Genomic DNA, 14,725 nt, shown 5'->3' with positions numbered 1-14,725 from the left:
TATTTTCCTTCCAAACTGACTAGTTATTTTAGCCAAGCTATATGCCTTGCATTATGAACTAATCAGAAGTTAGTCCTGACTTTTATTGTTTTAACTAAGACTCAGATCTACATAATCTATTTATTGAAATGCTTTAAAAACAAAACAAAAAAAACCAAAACAAAATAAAAAACCCCTACAGTATACTAGCAAAAACCAAAAAAAAAACAAAAACCAAATCAAACATAAATTGCCATTTCAGAGCTTCATAAATCTGAATCAATTAGTAAAAGTATAAATAGTGATCTCATGTCCACAAAGCTTTATGATCTTTTAGTTTCACTGCTAAGGAGCTATCGTCACATGACATTCAAGCCACAGTCTCTTTGTTCAGTCCCAGTTTCTGGGAGCAACAGCAAATACAGCTCCCTTTGGATTTAAAATCTTGCTAAATAATTCAGTAATACATATTACAGTCTCTGATTAAATTTTTCACAGAGTAGTGAGATTCTTTCCAGCTAGGTCATCACTCAGTTCAGTTAACACTTACAGTCTCTTTCATTCTCAGCCGGAATACCACAGGGTCCATCTATCATTATCACTTTGTCTTTTAATTTTTCTGTCAGCCTTTGTCAAACTTGAAACAAAAGCTTTTTATATATTTTTTGGCATTGCAGCCATTGTTATTTGAAATTGCACCCAATTATTTTACAGCAGTGCCAACTCTTATTTCATGGGAACTTAAGAGGAGAATGCGTTTGGGCTAGATTTGAGTGGGTGTAAATTGATATAGCTCCATTAGCTTAAAGGATGAATGACTTGTGCCTTTTGGGGCACTGCTGTACTTGGTGCAGGAAAGAGGGGAGAGTATCAAGGAACTGGTATGGGCTTCCTGATCCTCAGGACCGTGCTAGCCCTGAGGATGCTTAGAACTGCTCCTGCACATCTCTACATTCTGCAACTGGTATTGGGTCCTTAGTGGACAATCTTTAAACCAATGGGGGGCTGATTTGATGGACTGCAGCTGCCCCATCCTTCTCTCCACCTGGTTATGGCACAAATGCACCAATAAGAAGTTCCCCTCTGACAGTGGAATTCTCTGCTAAGCATTTGCACTCCTGTTATGGCACTCTGTGCCATCAGAGAGATACAAAGAAGTTCCCTTTGCTTTAAAATTTTCCCCACTATGTTTATTTTGGGGCATTATGAAGTATGGGCACAACTAGAATTAGTCATAGTGTCTGACACATAACACATTTGTTTTCCATAAAACTGTATTATCACAGTGCTTTTGAATGGTGTCTTTAAATAGGCTGAATTCCAGTCGTAGCATGGGTATCATCATAGGTAATAAAGGAGATATTACGGTCTGTATATTGTTTCAATTAATATTAACCTAATTACCTGTCAACAAGTAATCATCTATCTTAGTAGCTAGAGTTGAAATTAATGCTAACTATGAATAATCTTATTTGATTACTTGCCTTTTCTGTAAAGTTTAAAGACCTCTGTTCTTAGATATATGTAACTAAAATCTTTTATTAGAGTATCTGTATTTTTATTTTAGTAATTTATTTAGTGTCTTGTATCATCTATAACAGTTTTTAGGAACTGAAACGAAGTCTCAGAAAAGAATACAGCATTTTACCTGAATATGGCCCCATTTTATGGTTTATGCATATTTTAAGCCTCTAGTAGGAAGAAAAACAGCACTTTTGAATTAAAAGCTGGGGTTTTTTACTCTCCTTTGTTGCACTGTATCTGTGAAAAAGGCAGTTAAAGTAGGTAAAGTTGCTACACCATTAAAGCTGAATGTATATATATTTTAGAAAAAAAAGTGGCTATATCCATCTACATTAGTCAAGCAAATATAAGAGAACCAAATGTATACGTGTCATAAATTCAACAAATGAACAGATCGAATATTTTTCAAAGTGCATGTCAGGAGGAAAAAAGAAGGTTGTGAACAAAGAGAATTACTGGATTTTTATGTATGAAGTTTATATTTAATGTCCAATAGTACAGAGCAGAAGGAATGGTCTTGTAGCTAATGCTTTTAATTAGGTCTTAAAAGTTCTGGGTTCAACTCCAATTTTTGCCACTGAGCTTGTGGAACTCTAGAAAAATCCTTTACTGTCTGCCTCAGTTCCACATCTACAAAATGGGAATAATATTTCCTGCTTTACAAGGATGAATACTTTAATATGTGTGAGGCAATGAGATGTTATATAAATGGGACATAGACACTTCAATACAAAAGTTCCAGAAATCTTCAAGCTGTTCTGATCATAATGGTCCTGAGTATTTAGAGGCATGAGATTAATACAAATTTGATATATCACCAGTTGAACAAGAACAAAGCTTTAAAAATACATCAATAGTGATTTCTGTGCCCTAAACAGCAGCTTCTAGTGTACTTTGTTGAATATTAGAACATGTTGCTATCTGGCTGATTTGCAAGAAACATCCTTCTAGGTTTCAAGACCCACTATATATCACCCATATCTCACTCCATGTCAGCAAACAATGAAAGCATAGAGTGTGCTGCAAATGGTTTTCTCCTTGTAGGGCAATCAAAAATGTTTTGCTTGCTGTTATGCAAAATCACTTTTGCGGAGATGACCAGTAAATTGTTCAAAAGTACCAAAAATGATTTAGGAGCCTGCCTGATTTATGAGGAAAGATTTAAAAAAAACTGAGCATGTTCACATGCATCCGACTAAGTGGGTATTCACCCACAAAAGCACATGCTCCAAAACGTCTGTTAGTCTATAAGGTGCCACAGGATTCTTTGTTGCTTGAGCATGTTTAGTTTTGAGAAAAGGAGGCTGAAGATGTGTGTGTGGGGGTGGGGTGGGGGCTGATAACAGTTTTCAAAAATGTTAAGGGCTGTTACAAATAGGACTATGTTCAATTATTCTCCATGGCCACTGAGATTAGGACAAGAAGTAGTGGGCTTAATCTACAGCAAGGAGGGGTTATATTAACATTAAGTATAAGGGTAGTTAAATTCTGGAATAGGCTTCCAAAGGAGGTTGTGGAATCCCCATCATTGGAGGTTTTTAAGAATGGGTTGAAAAAATACCATTCACGGTTCTAGGTTTGCTTGGTTCTCCTGCATTGCAGAGTTTGAACCTGATAACTTCTAGAGGTCACTTCCAGCTCAACATTTCTGTGAATCCATCTCAGAAACAATCAATGGGAATTAGGGTCCCAAGTGGCTAAATCTCATAAATATGGGACTTTGGCTCCTAAGTCACTCATGTGCTTTTGAAAATTATCACCCAACATCTACAGTTGTTAGCCAAAGTGTGATTTAAGGATGAAATGCAGTCCACAGAGTTCTAAAATGTGTGGTTTTTAGTTGCTGTAAGGATAGATATGTAGTTACTAATATGAGTGAGTGTGGCAAATGAGATGTTACTATAGGAGAGACTCTCTACTGAACATAACCAATGTGAGCGAGATGTTTCCAGGACCCTGAGCAGACTCAGACTTAACTCGGAATGCAGATGGATCTTCTCTCCAACCAAGCTGACTCCTGCTTGCTAACTCAGCATGACAGTTGCCCTCTTCTAGTAACTTTAGGATATGAACAAAGTTGCTGAACCAGAGACATTTTACAATAAATTTATATTCTTTCTATTAAAAAAGTAACATGAACATGCCAGTATTATGCGTACATTTATTTTTATTTTAACACAGCACAAATTATATGTAAATTAGTTTAATCTTTGAGGCGGAGGCCAAGCTGTCCATTGGGCATTTGGTATCACGCCTTGATCTGGATGCTAATTTCTGGACAGTTTCATTTTTCTCTGAGATCAGAAAAGATTATTCGTGTCCAGCCAATATTAGTATCATCTGCTAGTGCCCGTTAACAAGTCTCTCTCACCCTGTAAAGGTATGAGAGGTGAGGGATGTAATTTTAGATCTGAAACCTTGTGAGGAAAACTTCCAAACCATAAAAAGAATCAGCAAATAAATCCTGGGTCAGCAGCCTTTCTGAAGTGCTGTGCCGAGTCTTCATTTATTCACTCTAATTTAAGGTTTTGCGTGCCAGTACATTTTAACGTTTTTAGATGGTCTCTTTCTAGAAGTCTGTAATATGTAACTAAACTATTGTTGTATGTAAGGTAAATAAGGTTTTAAAAATGTTTAAGAAGCTTCATTTAAAATTAAATTAAAATGCAGAGCCCCCAGGACCGGTGGCCAGGACCTGGGCAGTGTGAGTGCCATTGTAAATCAGCTCGTATGCTGCCTTCAGCACATGTGCCATAGGTTGCCTACCCCTGAAATAAATCCGAAATCCACTGGCAACCCATTCAAGTCAGTATGTGACAAACTCAGTAGAATGATTAAAAAGACTGTTATTAAGCATAAATGCAAATGACAGAAGTAGGACGTTTACAATGGTTCAATTGCACATTTAGGGAAGTCACCTAAAACAAATGTAAAGCTTGTTCACTATGTTCAGTGTATAAAACTGATATATAGCTGCCTTGTTTAAAAAATGTATCAGGTTTTGCATTAAATATTAGGTACAATTTTTTTTTCTTCTAAATAGTGCAAATTTTATCAGATATCCAACTAGGAAGGAGTTTCACATTATGGGAAATAACTGTATACATCAGTGCATATAACATATTTTTTATAAAATGTTAATTAATTTCTAATGCTAGTTAAAGTCAGTTCTATTTAATTATAATGGCAGTCACACTACAGGCAATATTACAGTTTGTCCTAGTGATTAATGTGTCCTCATTCGTTATGTAAAAAGCTTATTTTGTTAATTTTGCTGGCCTAGGAATATTTCCTACTGAAGAACAGGTGTAAACATCAGTGTACTAAAGGTGAAAGAGTGATCTCATGTAGCTCTCTGATATTTTCCAAAGTGGAAAATTCTGCAGGTATAGAGTATAGGACAAATAACGATGTTATTTATCAAAAGCAAAATAACTGAGGGAATGACAGGAAACTGAGGGAAACTTTTTTTAAAATGGCAAAATAATCTGTCATCCAGCCTGAAAATAATGCAAATATGTGAAATCAAAAGCCAAGGGAAGTAATTAGTTCGTGCTGAACTCAAGGACCCATTCCTGAACTGTCTCCCTCAGGGCCCAATCCTGTGAAGTGCTGAGCATCTTTGACTACCACCAAATTCACTGGGAGCTGATGGTGCTCAAGGAGGTGCATGATTAGGCCCTTAGTAAATTACATCTTTCTGTAGCAAGGCAAGACTGAAATTACGGGCCAGATTGTGATCCCGAGGCATGTGGGTAGCACCTTGCTTACTTACTCCCTGCTCAAGCCAATGGGGCTATGTATGGAGTAAGAATGGTATTCACCATAAGGAGTTCATAATCTGGCCCTTTGCCTTTAAAACTGAGGTCTGGGAAATCTGTGCAGATGCTTTTATCTTCCTTAATGAAGTGTTTTCCTCTATTTCCTTTTATCTTTTCTTATTTACAGTCCCTTCCTAGGCAAAAGGAACATTGATCTTTATTGCTCTTGGCAGTGCAGATCTCAGTATTGTGTTTCTGTATGTATGATTGTTTCCTATATATTTAAATCACATTTTACTATAAGGAATTTTGATTGTGATCTGACCAAAAGCAATGCATTTAGCTTAGCAGATCTGCATTTACTCGACTCAGAGTATGACCAAGAGATAGAGAGGATTTTGTAGGATGCCGTTGATGAAGACTTGCGCCTTTTCCTACTTCTACATACACCTGTAGTTATAAAATTACCATGAATCTTTCTGGATGTTGGGTTTCAAATGAAATTTCTTAGTGGTTATTAAAATACTGCTGTATGTTAAGTATCCCATGTTCAGGATGATTGTAAAACTATTTTGCCTGTTAGTAAGGGTAAGGAGTTTGAAATGTACTCTGCTCTGGATCTCAGCAGACAGCTGGGTCTTAAACAAATTTGTGGGAAGAAGACAAGCAAACCGAAAAAAAGCAGCTTTTATAGTTAGTTGCAATTTCCCCTTTTTCCTTCCATTGAGTCTGTCTGAAAATAGGTGTTTTAACATACTGCCATTTCTTGTTAACATATGTGTGTTTATTTAGCATGATGGTGTTGTTTTTTTCATCTCCCACTCTGACACAGCATGTTTCATCTATATTTGGTTTCTACTGTATGAGACCTTTAAAATGGCTCAGTGAAGAAATGGATTCTTGTCACTTAAACATTCACTCTCCAGATCTGTGGAAACTTGATTGTTTTAACAGTGTTTTAAATTCTTTTCCCTTGATGTTTGAATATAAAACTAGAGAGTGATATGTCAAGAATTTAAAGGTACCCTACTGTACCTGTAATAATCTGTGTTAAGCATGTTTTAATTTATACATTTTACTACATATTTGTATTTACAAATTGAACCATTATTATGCTTCTCCTTTGTTTGCATGATATGATTTTATTTTATATTTTTTTTCCACTCACCAGATGTTTCCAACACTTTGCTTCCCATCATTGTCATCCCCTCACTTACCACTGCAACAGTCACAACCACTGTAGCCTTAACAACCAGCACAGCCACATCGGCAACAGCCATCAACACCAGAGGTACAGTATTCTTCTTTGTTATGGCCTGAAAAACCCATTTTAAATAGGAAATTACAGGGAATTTTAAAGGGGATAGAAAATGCTCAGGAGGGAATCTAAACATTTTGCCTAAATATGTGTTTATATAAGGTAATAAATACATATGACAATAGATAAGAAGGTTTAATAAAACATTCTTACCACTCCAGCAATGAGTGTGTAAACTTTTATAGGGTGACTTAATTATTTATTTACATTTGCACTTCATTTTTTAAGGTTCGCAACTTTAACTCTTCTGTAAAATGCAAATATGATATTTTAAAATAAGCATTACTTTTTAAACTGGTTATTATTAGTAGCATTCATAGTGTTAGGTTTTTTTATTAATTATGAATTACTAGTAATTAATGATTTTGCTTCCTGGTGCTAATGTGGAATACAAGATACATATCTTGCATTTGGAATTTCTATAGACTTAATCCTGCTTGTAATACAATGGAGATCTTTCTCATGCTTGTTAGTCTTAAGTTTTAAGAAGCTTTCAATTTAAGGAATGACTTTATCTTACCTGAGCTACAGTATAGCAAATGAATTTTCTTTTCCCTAGATCTCTCTTTTAAGATGATGTTTCTGGTAGTGTCCTGCCCTGCCTTGGGACAGAATCTAAATTGAGTTCCTAGGCTTAGTCTCTTATTCACATACTGGGAGTGTTGCAAAGAGTGCTTGGCGTTAGAGGATTGTGTGCCTTGCTTCATAAACTAACATCTCCCCTCTCTGATTAAGAAGCAGTTTTCATGTATTCATAAAAATAAAAAAGGTAGTGTAATCTCTGAGTTAGGCTTGAAGTAAAAAGTGGGAGGAGGATCTTCCATCATCCATTGAAGGCACCAATGAATGAGAGAGAGAAATACATTTAAATACTCTCAAGACTTATTTCTCTAATGAGGCGTAAATCTCTTGGGAAAGCTAGGACTACGTATGTTCTGAAAACTTTTCTCTTTAGAAGAATTTTCATGATAAACACATTAAAACTGTGTTTATGTTTATGACCTAGCAGCTGAAGCGCTGGATTGGGAAACAGGAAACCTGGATTTTATTCCTGGCTCTGCCATTGACCTGCTGGGTGATCTTGGGCACGTCACTTTCCCCTCCCTTTGCCTCAGTTTCCCCATTTGTAAAATGGAGATAATGACTCTGCCTTTGTAAAGCTCCTGGAGACCTATGGATGAAAAAGTTCTATATAAGAACACCATCATGCTAAATAAACACACACATGTTAACGCATTTGGAATGGTAGGATTTTTCTTGAACCTGTCTAAAACGAGTGTAAAAAGATTAGGCAATCCTGGCAATGATATCCACAGTTGTTTCACTAATAGTGCATTAATATTTTAGTACTGTGACTTCTGCATGAAATTAAACTGACCTACAATCTCAAAATACATATTTTTATTGGATTAATCCTCATACAATGTCCACAGTATGAAAATGTGTGACCTTCTTAATGATAAGAGCGGAAAACATTATAGAAATATCTACCAACTGTAAGGAAGGAAGGGAGATGTAAATAGCAGCTAGGCACCAAATGACCACTTTAGGGCTATAATGATTTGTCTTTCTTAAATTAAAATGCTGGCTATTAGAAAAGGAGGAAGTTTCCTATAAAAGGATGATTCTACCCTGTGGAGTTTCATTAGGACTATGAATTTATACAGGAAAGTATTTGGGGGGTACTGACTGAATTCTCACATTGTTGAGAACCAGAGATGTGGATGAAAGACTTGTCTAGGTTTTTCAGGCTGGAGTGTGGTGTTCTGAAACAGACTTTTTTTTTGGTTGCTATATGTTGCTGGATACACTAAACTGCTGATGTCAAAACTATCTTTCTGCATCATGCAGTGTTGCTTCTTTGCATAGGATCTCACTCCCTGGCTTCTTAAGTGCTAATTTTGATCGTTTGGATGTTCTGCATTATGGAATGAATGCTGGTAAAGAAGTGTTTCGCTTGTAAGTTTCAGTCCTCCTGTATATTAGAATATGTTTAATCTGACGTTGCAATGAGCATTAGAATGGGTTCAGACAAGCAGCCAAAAGTCCAAATGCTTGACTGAACCCGATCCAAATTTTCTGATCCTATTCAGGTGATTTCCAGTATTGCTTGTTTCAGGCCATGAAGGAAATACCACAGGAACAAACCTTTCTGAGGCATTACTGTTTATTATCCCAGCAGGAATTAGGACATGAAGGGGCTCATAAAATTGAGAAGTTATTCAAATAGTTTCAAACCTACAACATTGTTAGTTTTGGCTCCTGTTTGAGTGTGGGGTGAAGGTTCTATTGGTTTTTATTTTATATCAGCTTGTTCATCCATCCCTTACTCTAAATTAGTGGAAGTTTGCTCCTGATTTTATGTCTGTTGATAAAGTGTGTTTGAATTGGTTTCTAATGGTGTCTTAACAATCTCCTTTGTGTTTTGTCTGGTGTATTTCTGATATTTTACTAACATTATAACTCTATATTTATGCTTCAAGTTGCATGTATGATCCCTCAATTTGTTTTATTATTACTTGCAGTAAATAATACCTTTCAGGAGGTGTTTTAAAATGTCACCCCTTAGGTTATATCATTCCTATGAGATGCCTTTTGAAGAGTTATAACATGGGTGTAGTTTGGATGCGCCAGGAAGGCATTGCCCTCACCCCACAAACTGCAAACCTCGGGCAGGCGCAGAATTCCTTCCCTCCCATCCCTGTGCGAGCCCTGTTGGCCTGACAGGAGCTGCCAAATCTAGAAGTAAAACTATGCCTACGGTTATAACATAGGACATGTAGCTCCTATGCTTAAGAGTGTGCCTGAAACATCAAATCATTTTATGTTACAGTAATTCCATATCTCACTGTGCCTATGATATATTCTACTTATTCCACAAGTGAAGTAAAACTGACAGTTGATTCTAAAGTTTTGTGAGCCAGGTGTTGTCTTTGTTTGCCTAAAGGTCAGCAAGCAATATGGAGAAGTTCCTGTGTCTCCTTCAATAACTAACATATTTTACAAAAGGCCTCCATAGTCAAACTTTTCACTTGCTCACATGCTCACTCACATTCATATTTGAACTTATGCTGAATCCTGTAAATATTAAACTTGGAAAATCTGAGTGCAATTTGATGCTGGGAAAGAGAAGACTCCTTTATAAATTTGTCTGGCAGGTCTTAAGCCTTAACCACCACGCTGAGGAAAACATAACAAAATGAGACCAAAATGTGCAGAAGAAAGAAATTTAGAAAATGGAAAAAAAGACAAGTACATTGTATATGAAGAATTTCCATTTTACCAGGTTTTATGTCCCTTTTCCCTGCCAGAACAGCACAAAGGGACCTTAAACTTGCCCCAAGTGGACAGCTGAGGAATCCCCTGAGGCTCTGAGCTAGCATGCCTGGCTCTTGGCACACTCGCAGCCTTCCAAAATGGAAGCCCCTTCTCCCTCCCAGACGTTATTTCACCAGTCTTTTTTCCCTCCACTGTTCTTTCTGTGGTTAAATCCCTTTCCTGACTGGCAGGAAAAGAGACAGATCTTGTATGCCTCGATAGCCGTGGCTTAAACTGTTAAAGAACTATAAAAATATAATACAGGTATGAGTATAATAATGTGTGAACAGTCAGATAGCAAAAGAAAACAAATTCATTATTTAATATATTCAGTTATATTGCTCATATGTGGGTGATTCAGTCTCGACTGACTCACTTGTGAAATGATTGTGCCAAAATGTTCAAAGCTATATATAGCAATGCCTCAAAACATCTCCAAAAGTCATTGAACATTATACAGGATACAGTGCTGCTTCCAGGCAGCTGCACTGGGAACTTCAAGAGTTTGTGTAATTCTCAGAATGCTTAAGAAGTCAAAATTTTAAAAATGTCACTGCTCATCCATGCCAACTTCACTTCTTTTTTTTTTTTATTAAGGCTCTGGTAAAAAGAGGTATAAATGACATCTGTGGAACTAAATATAAAAATGGGATGACATTAAATTAAGGGAGGTACTGAGTGTTTGATCATTATGGTTTAGTTTAAATTAAATATGACTATTTTTATTTAATCACACAGAATTTCAACAGTCTGAACTGTTAGATTACTCACATTTTTTTCTCTCCCCTTTCCTTTTTATCTTGATGTCGGTATAGGAATAAAAAATTGACTAGAGCATCTGTTTTATTAAAGCAAGTTAAACTGTAAGAATTACCTGGGCAGTGCTTCCATTCCCCAGCTCCTTTGATATCAAAAGAATATTCAGCATTATCTGTTCTTTGCTTGTGCCTTCACTTTTCTTCCACGTGATCTCATTAACGTACCTCAGTACTTTGAGATATTGACAGAGATAAACCACAAAGCAACAGAGAAGTTATAGAATATGCAGGACCAAAGGGGCCCAGCACTGTTAAACAGTGACTGAGATAAGGAAAGAGTTATATCTCAAAGATAGCTACTGTATGTTTACTTACATTCACCACTAATAATAAATAGAGCTATCAGTGTGTAATCTTAAAAGCACTTTTGTCTGACAGCATTTTAAACTAGTTGTTTTATAGACTACTTTATAACTGTGTGGCTGTAACTTAATAACAAATTCGTGTCTGCTTTCACTCAAACCAGATAAGGAAATTACAACTCTTTTCCTCTCTCCCTTCCCCAGTTTTAATCGCTCCCACTAGTTTACCAACCTCAGGATTTTCCTACAGACCTAAACATGTGCAGCCTAAGTCCAGAATATGGACTACTCTGTAAGCTATGATTTTTTTTTCTCCAGAGACCCTGTCAAATGCATTAGCATCTACGCTATGAGAATTGATTCCCACCCTGTAATGACTTGATGATTATTTTATGCTCTTTTCTTTCCCAATCTCCTTTGCTCTGTTTCAAGAATGCACTGAATCTCCAAGTTGCATCCAGACTTCTGAGACTTCTTAAAGCTGGAAGTCTCAGCATATCCCTGGAAACAGAAAGAAACAGAGAGCAAGACATCTGAACTTAAAGAACAAGGTTAACCCTGACTCCCAGATCAAACTACAGAACATCTTCCCTAGTTCTAAACGTAATACTAGCATGGAGGCTCGGTCCAGAAAAAGTCCAAATGGACTTTTATGGAATGTTGGGGAATTTAGGACTGTTTAAAAAAAAGTCTAATCCACCTACACAGCAGCTTCAGGAGGCACCAGCTGTTTATACAGAGGTTCCAAAATAGTTTTGTCTTCACTTAAGCAAAGAAATAGGAATATTACCAGCTCTGCCTCTTTCTCAGCATGCTGCATGTTTTTCCTGACTGCACAAAAGTTCCAAGATGCTACAGCCCTACACTTAGGAGAATTTCTGATTTGAGGGTCCTGTGTGTTGAGAGAAACTCTTACATTTTCCACAAAGAATATGGGATTCTCTGAAAATCACTCACAAAGAATTCATCTCAATGGTTGTAAAAGGATAAAATGTTTCCTTCCTTCTGCTCAGATTCCATGTACAACAGGCCAAAAAGCATGGTATATGTTTACACCTACACAGGCCTTCTAAGATATATATAAAAAGAGCTTGATGCCTTCAGGGTCTTATAACCTTTAATATTGAAGTTATCAATCTCTGTATAAAGCCAGCCATCAACAAGCCTAAATGGGAAAGGATATCATCATGACGACCATTTTTATCTAGTCTCTAGAGTGCTGACATGGGTCATAATAGTTCCTACATTTTATTCATGTCTAGAGATTTCCGATAGTGAAGAATAAATGGAATATATAAGAAACAAGACAGAAAAATGTCCTTTTTACCTGTTAATTTTTGTGTGTGAAGGGTATGCCTACACTGCAATGAAACACCCGCAGGTGGCCCGTGGCAGCTTATGCAGGCTCAACGGGCTCGGGCTCTCTGACTATCAAACTGAAGTATAAATGCCCAGGTTCAGGCTGCAATTTGATAGCCCCACAGCCCATATCAGCTGACACAGGCCAGTTGTAGGTGTTTTGTTGCAACGTAGACATACCCTAAATGATTGTCTACAGATTCTTCCCCACTCTTCATTGCCAAAAAATGATTAATTTCATATTTACATCATACTTAGATGGCAAACTATTTTTGTGATTTCCTGGACTTTGAATACTACACTTTCTAAAAGGTAGGTGTGGGATGACAGAAATTTACTTGGGTTTTCAGTGTTATCTTCAGAGACTTATTTTTAACTTCAGGCTCCCCTGCAGGTTTGGAGATAACTAAGTGCCTCACCTCCAATAAAAGAGCAGTTAGTGATACCATTTTTCATGCTGAATAATCCCTTACTACATTATTATAGCCCAACTGATTTCAGTGGGACGGCTCATGGCTTAATGTGCTATTCATAAATTTTAATCTTTGAATCTATTAAATCCAGGAAGGGACCATTAGATTATCTAATCTAACCTCCTTTATAACAGAGGGCATAGAATTTCACCCAGTTACTCCTGTAATGAAGCCCAATAACTTGTGTTTGACTAAAGTATGCTGCCCAAAAAGAAGCTGCAATCTTGATTTGAAGACTTCCCTTGGTAGTTTGTTCCAATGGCTAATAATCCTCACTATTTAAAAATGTGTTCCTTACTTCTAATTTGAATTTGTCTAGCTTTAATTCCCACCCATTGGTTCTTATGATTTTCTCCACTAGATTAAAAACCCCATTAGTAGCTGGTATCTTCTCCACAAATTCAGTGTAAATAAAAGCATCAGAATCTGCCCTAGAATTATCAATTGTATTTCACTTGAGTGGACTGAATCCACAAGTGTCTGACTCTTACTAAGATCTTGCTATGGTTTTGGTATGCATTTTTGGTGGAGGGGGAGGGAGAGGTTATCCTTATATGAAAATACAGTATCAAGAGTGCAGGCTTTTTAAAGGAAATACAGCAAGCTTCTATTTAACAGTCAGGGAAGATATGCCGGTAGTGTCTGTTGAGCTTGATGCTTTGTTGCTGTGCTTAATTTAAATGAGATCCAAAGGTGCGTGTATATATATATACATTTCTATTTTTTTTCTTTTGGGGAGATTTTTGTGGACTTTAATAGTTCCCTGTAAAAACTAGATGATTTTTTCTAAATGTACTGTATATTGCAGAATTTTGACGTTTTCTCTACTGTTCAAAAAAGACAAAGTTTATAATTTAGTGTCACTATAATTAAAAACATGTGACAAATAAGTTAACTGTATGTTTACATTATGATGTGAAGTGTTAATATCCAAAACAGGGTCTGAAAATGAGGAAAGGAACAGTAGGAGAGAAAAAATGCTTTATACATTTCAAATTTATTAGCAATACCTTTAATAAGAAATGTATGTCTGTCTCACTAACCAGAAAACTAGAGTAATCAGCTGTGCCTTTGAAGTTAAAAAGATTACTGAATCTACTCTTGCCTTCTCTGATACTTGAAACACAGTTAAATACTTCCAGCATGAACTTCATGAAACACTGAATTGATATTAATTATACTAATGTTTTGCAATAAAGATGACCTTGGGAAAACCTGAAGCTTACAGCACCCCCAATAACAATAAAATAATACCAAATCTGCAAAGCATGAACTTGGAGATGGATCTAAACTGACCTAGTAATGTTCACATTCATATAACATTAAAGTAATATACTTAGACTGTCTTAATTTCAAAATATAACTGTGTATATATAGACCTATTGTATTTGATGATTTACCTGATTTTTAAATTATCACAAGATACACATCTATACTGATTATAATTTGGCTTCCTCCAGAAAATAAAACATCACTGTGCTATTCAAACAGATTAACACACAAGATGCTTGGGCTTCTAACAAAGTGGATTAAAAATGTATTTCCTTCTTAAATAAGAAACAGTTAGAAAAAGCAATGAGAATATTGCAACAGGTTCAATAGTTTAAAACACAAAATTTTTTTACAGCTAATGGTATGCTGCAATATGTCTATCATATCAGGGTGGAGGGGAAACAGAGCCAACAATATTAAAACGAAAAAAAGGCAATAAACTTAATCCCAGCGATTCATTGGTACAGGGATCTTAAACACATCCCTCAACACAGTGTAGGTGAAAGACATAGAAGCACAAGGGGAATCTGGTTTGAAGTGTACAATCTCCTAAATCGTTATATCTAATCTTGGCCCAGTTATTTTTTTCATTTTAAAAAAA

The 14,725-nt window shown here is 36.3% G+C and overlaps 1 protein-coding gene across 4 annotated transcripts in view; it reads left to right on the top strand.

Moving 5' to 3' along the window:
• Positions 1–14,725, top strand: part of CADM2 (cell adhesion molecule 2) — a 1,084,078-nt gene that overhangs the window by 1,013,436 nt on the left and 55,917 nt on the right. For 3 of the 4 annotated variants that reach the window (XM_050959357.1, XM_050959368.1, XM_050959388.1), the window contains one exon: positions 6,436–6,555. The exons of the other annotated variant lie outside the window; for it this stretch is intronic. In XM_050959357.1, the coding sequence (XP_050815314.1) occupies positions 6,436–6,555 (120 nt within the window). The remainder of the gene's footprint in view (positions 1–6,435; positions 6,556–14,725) is intronic. 4 annotated transcript variants of the gene reach the window in all.

Source organism: Gopherus flavomarginatus, chromosome 1 (assembly GCF_025201925.1).
Source record: "Gopherus flavomarginatus isolate rGopFla2 chromosome 1, rGopFla2.mat.asm, whole genome shotgun sequence".
NCBI lineage: Eukaryota > Metazoa > Chordata > Testudines > Testudinidae > Gopherus > Gopherus flavomarginatus.
This window is presented reverse-complemented; position numbering and strand designations above follow the sequence as displayed.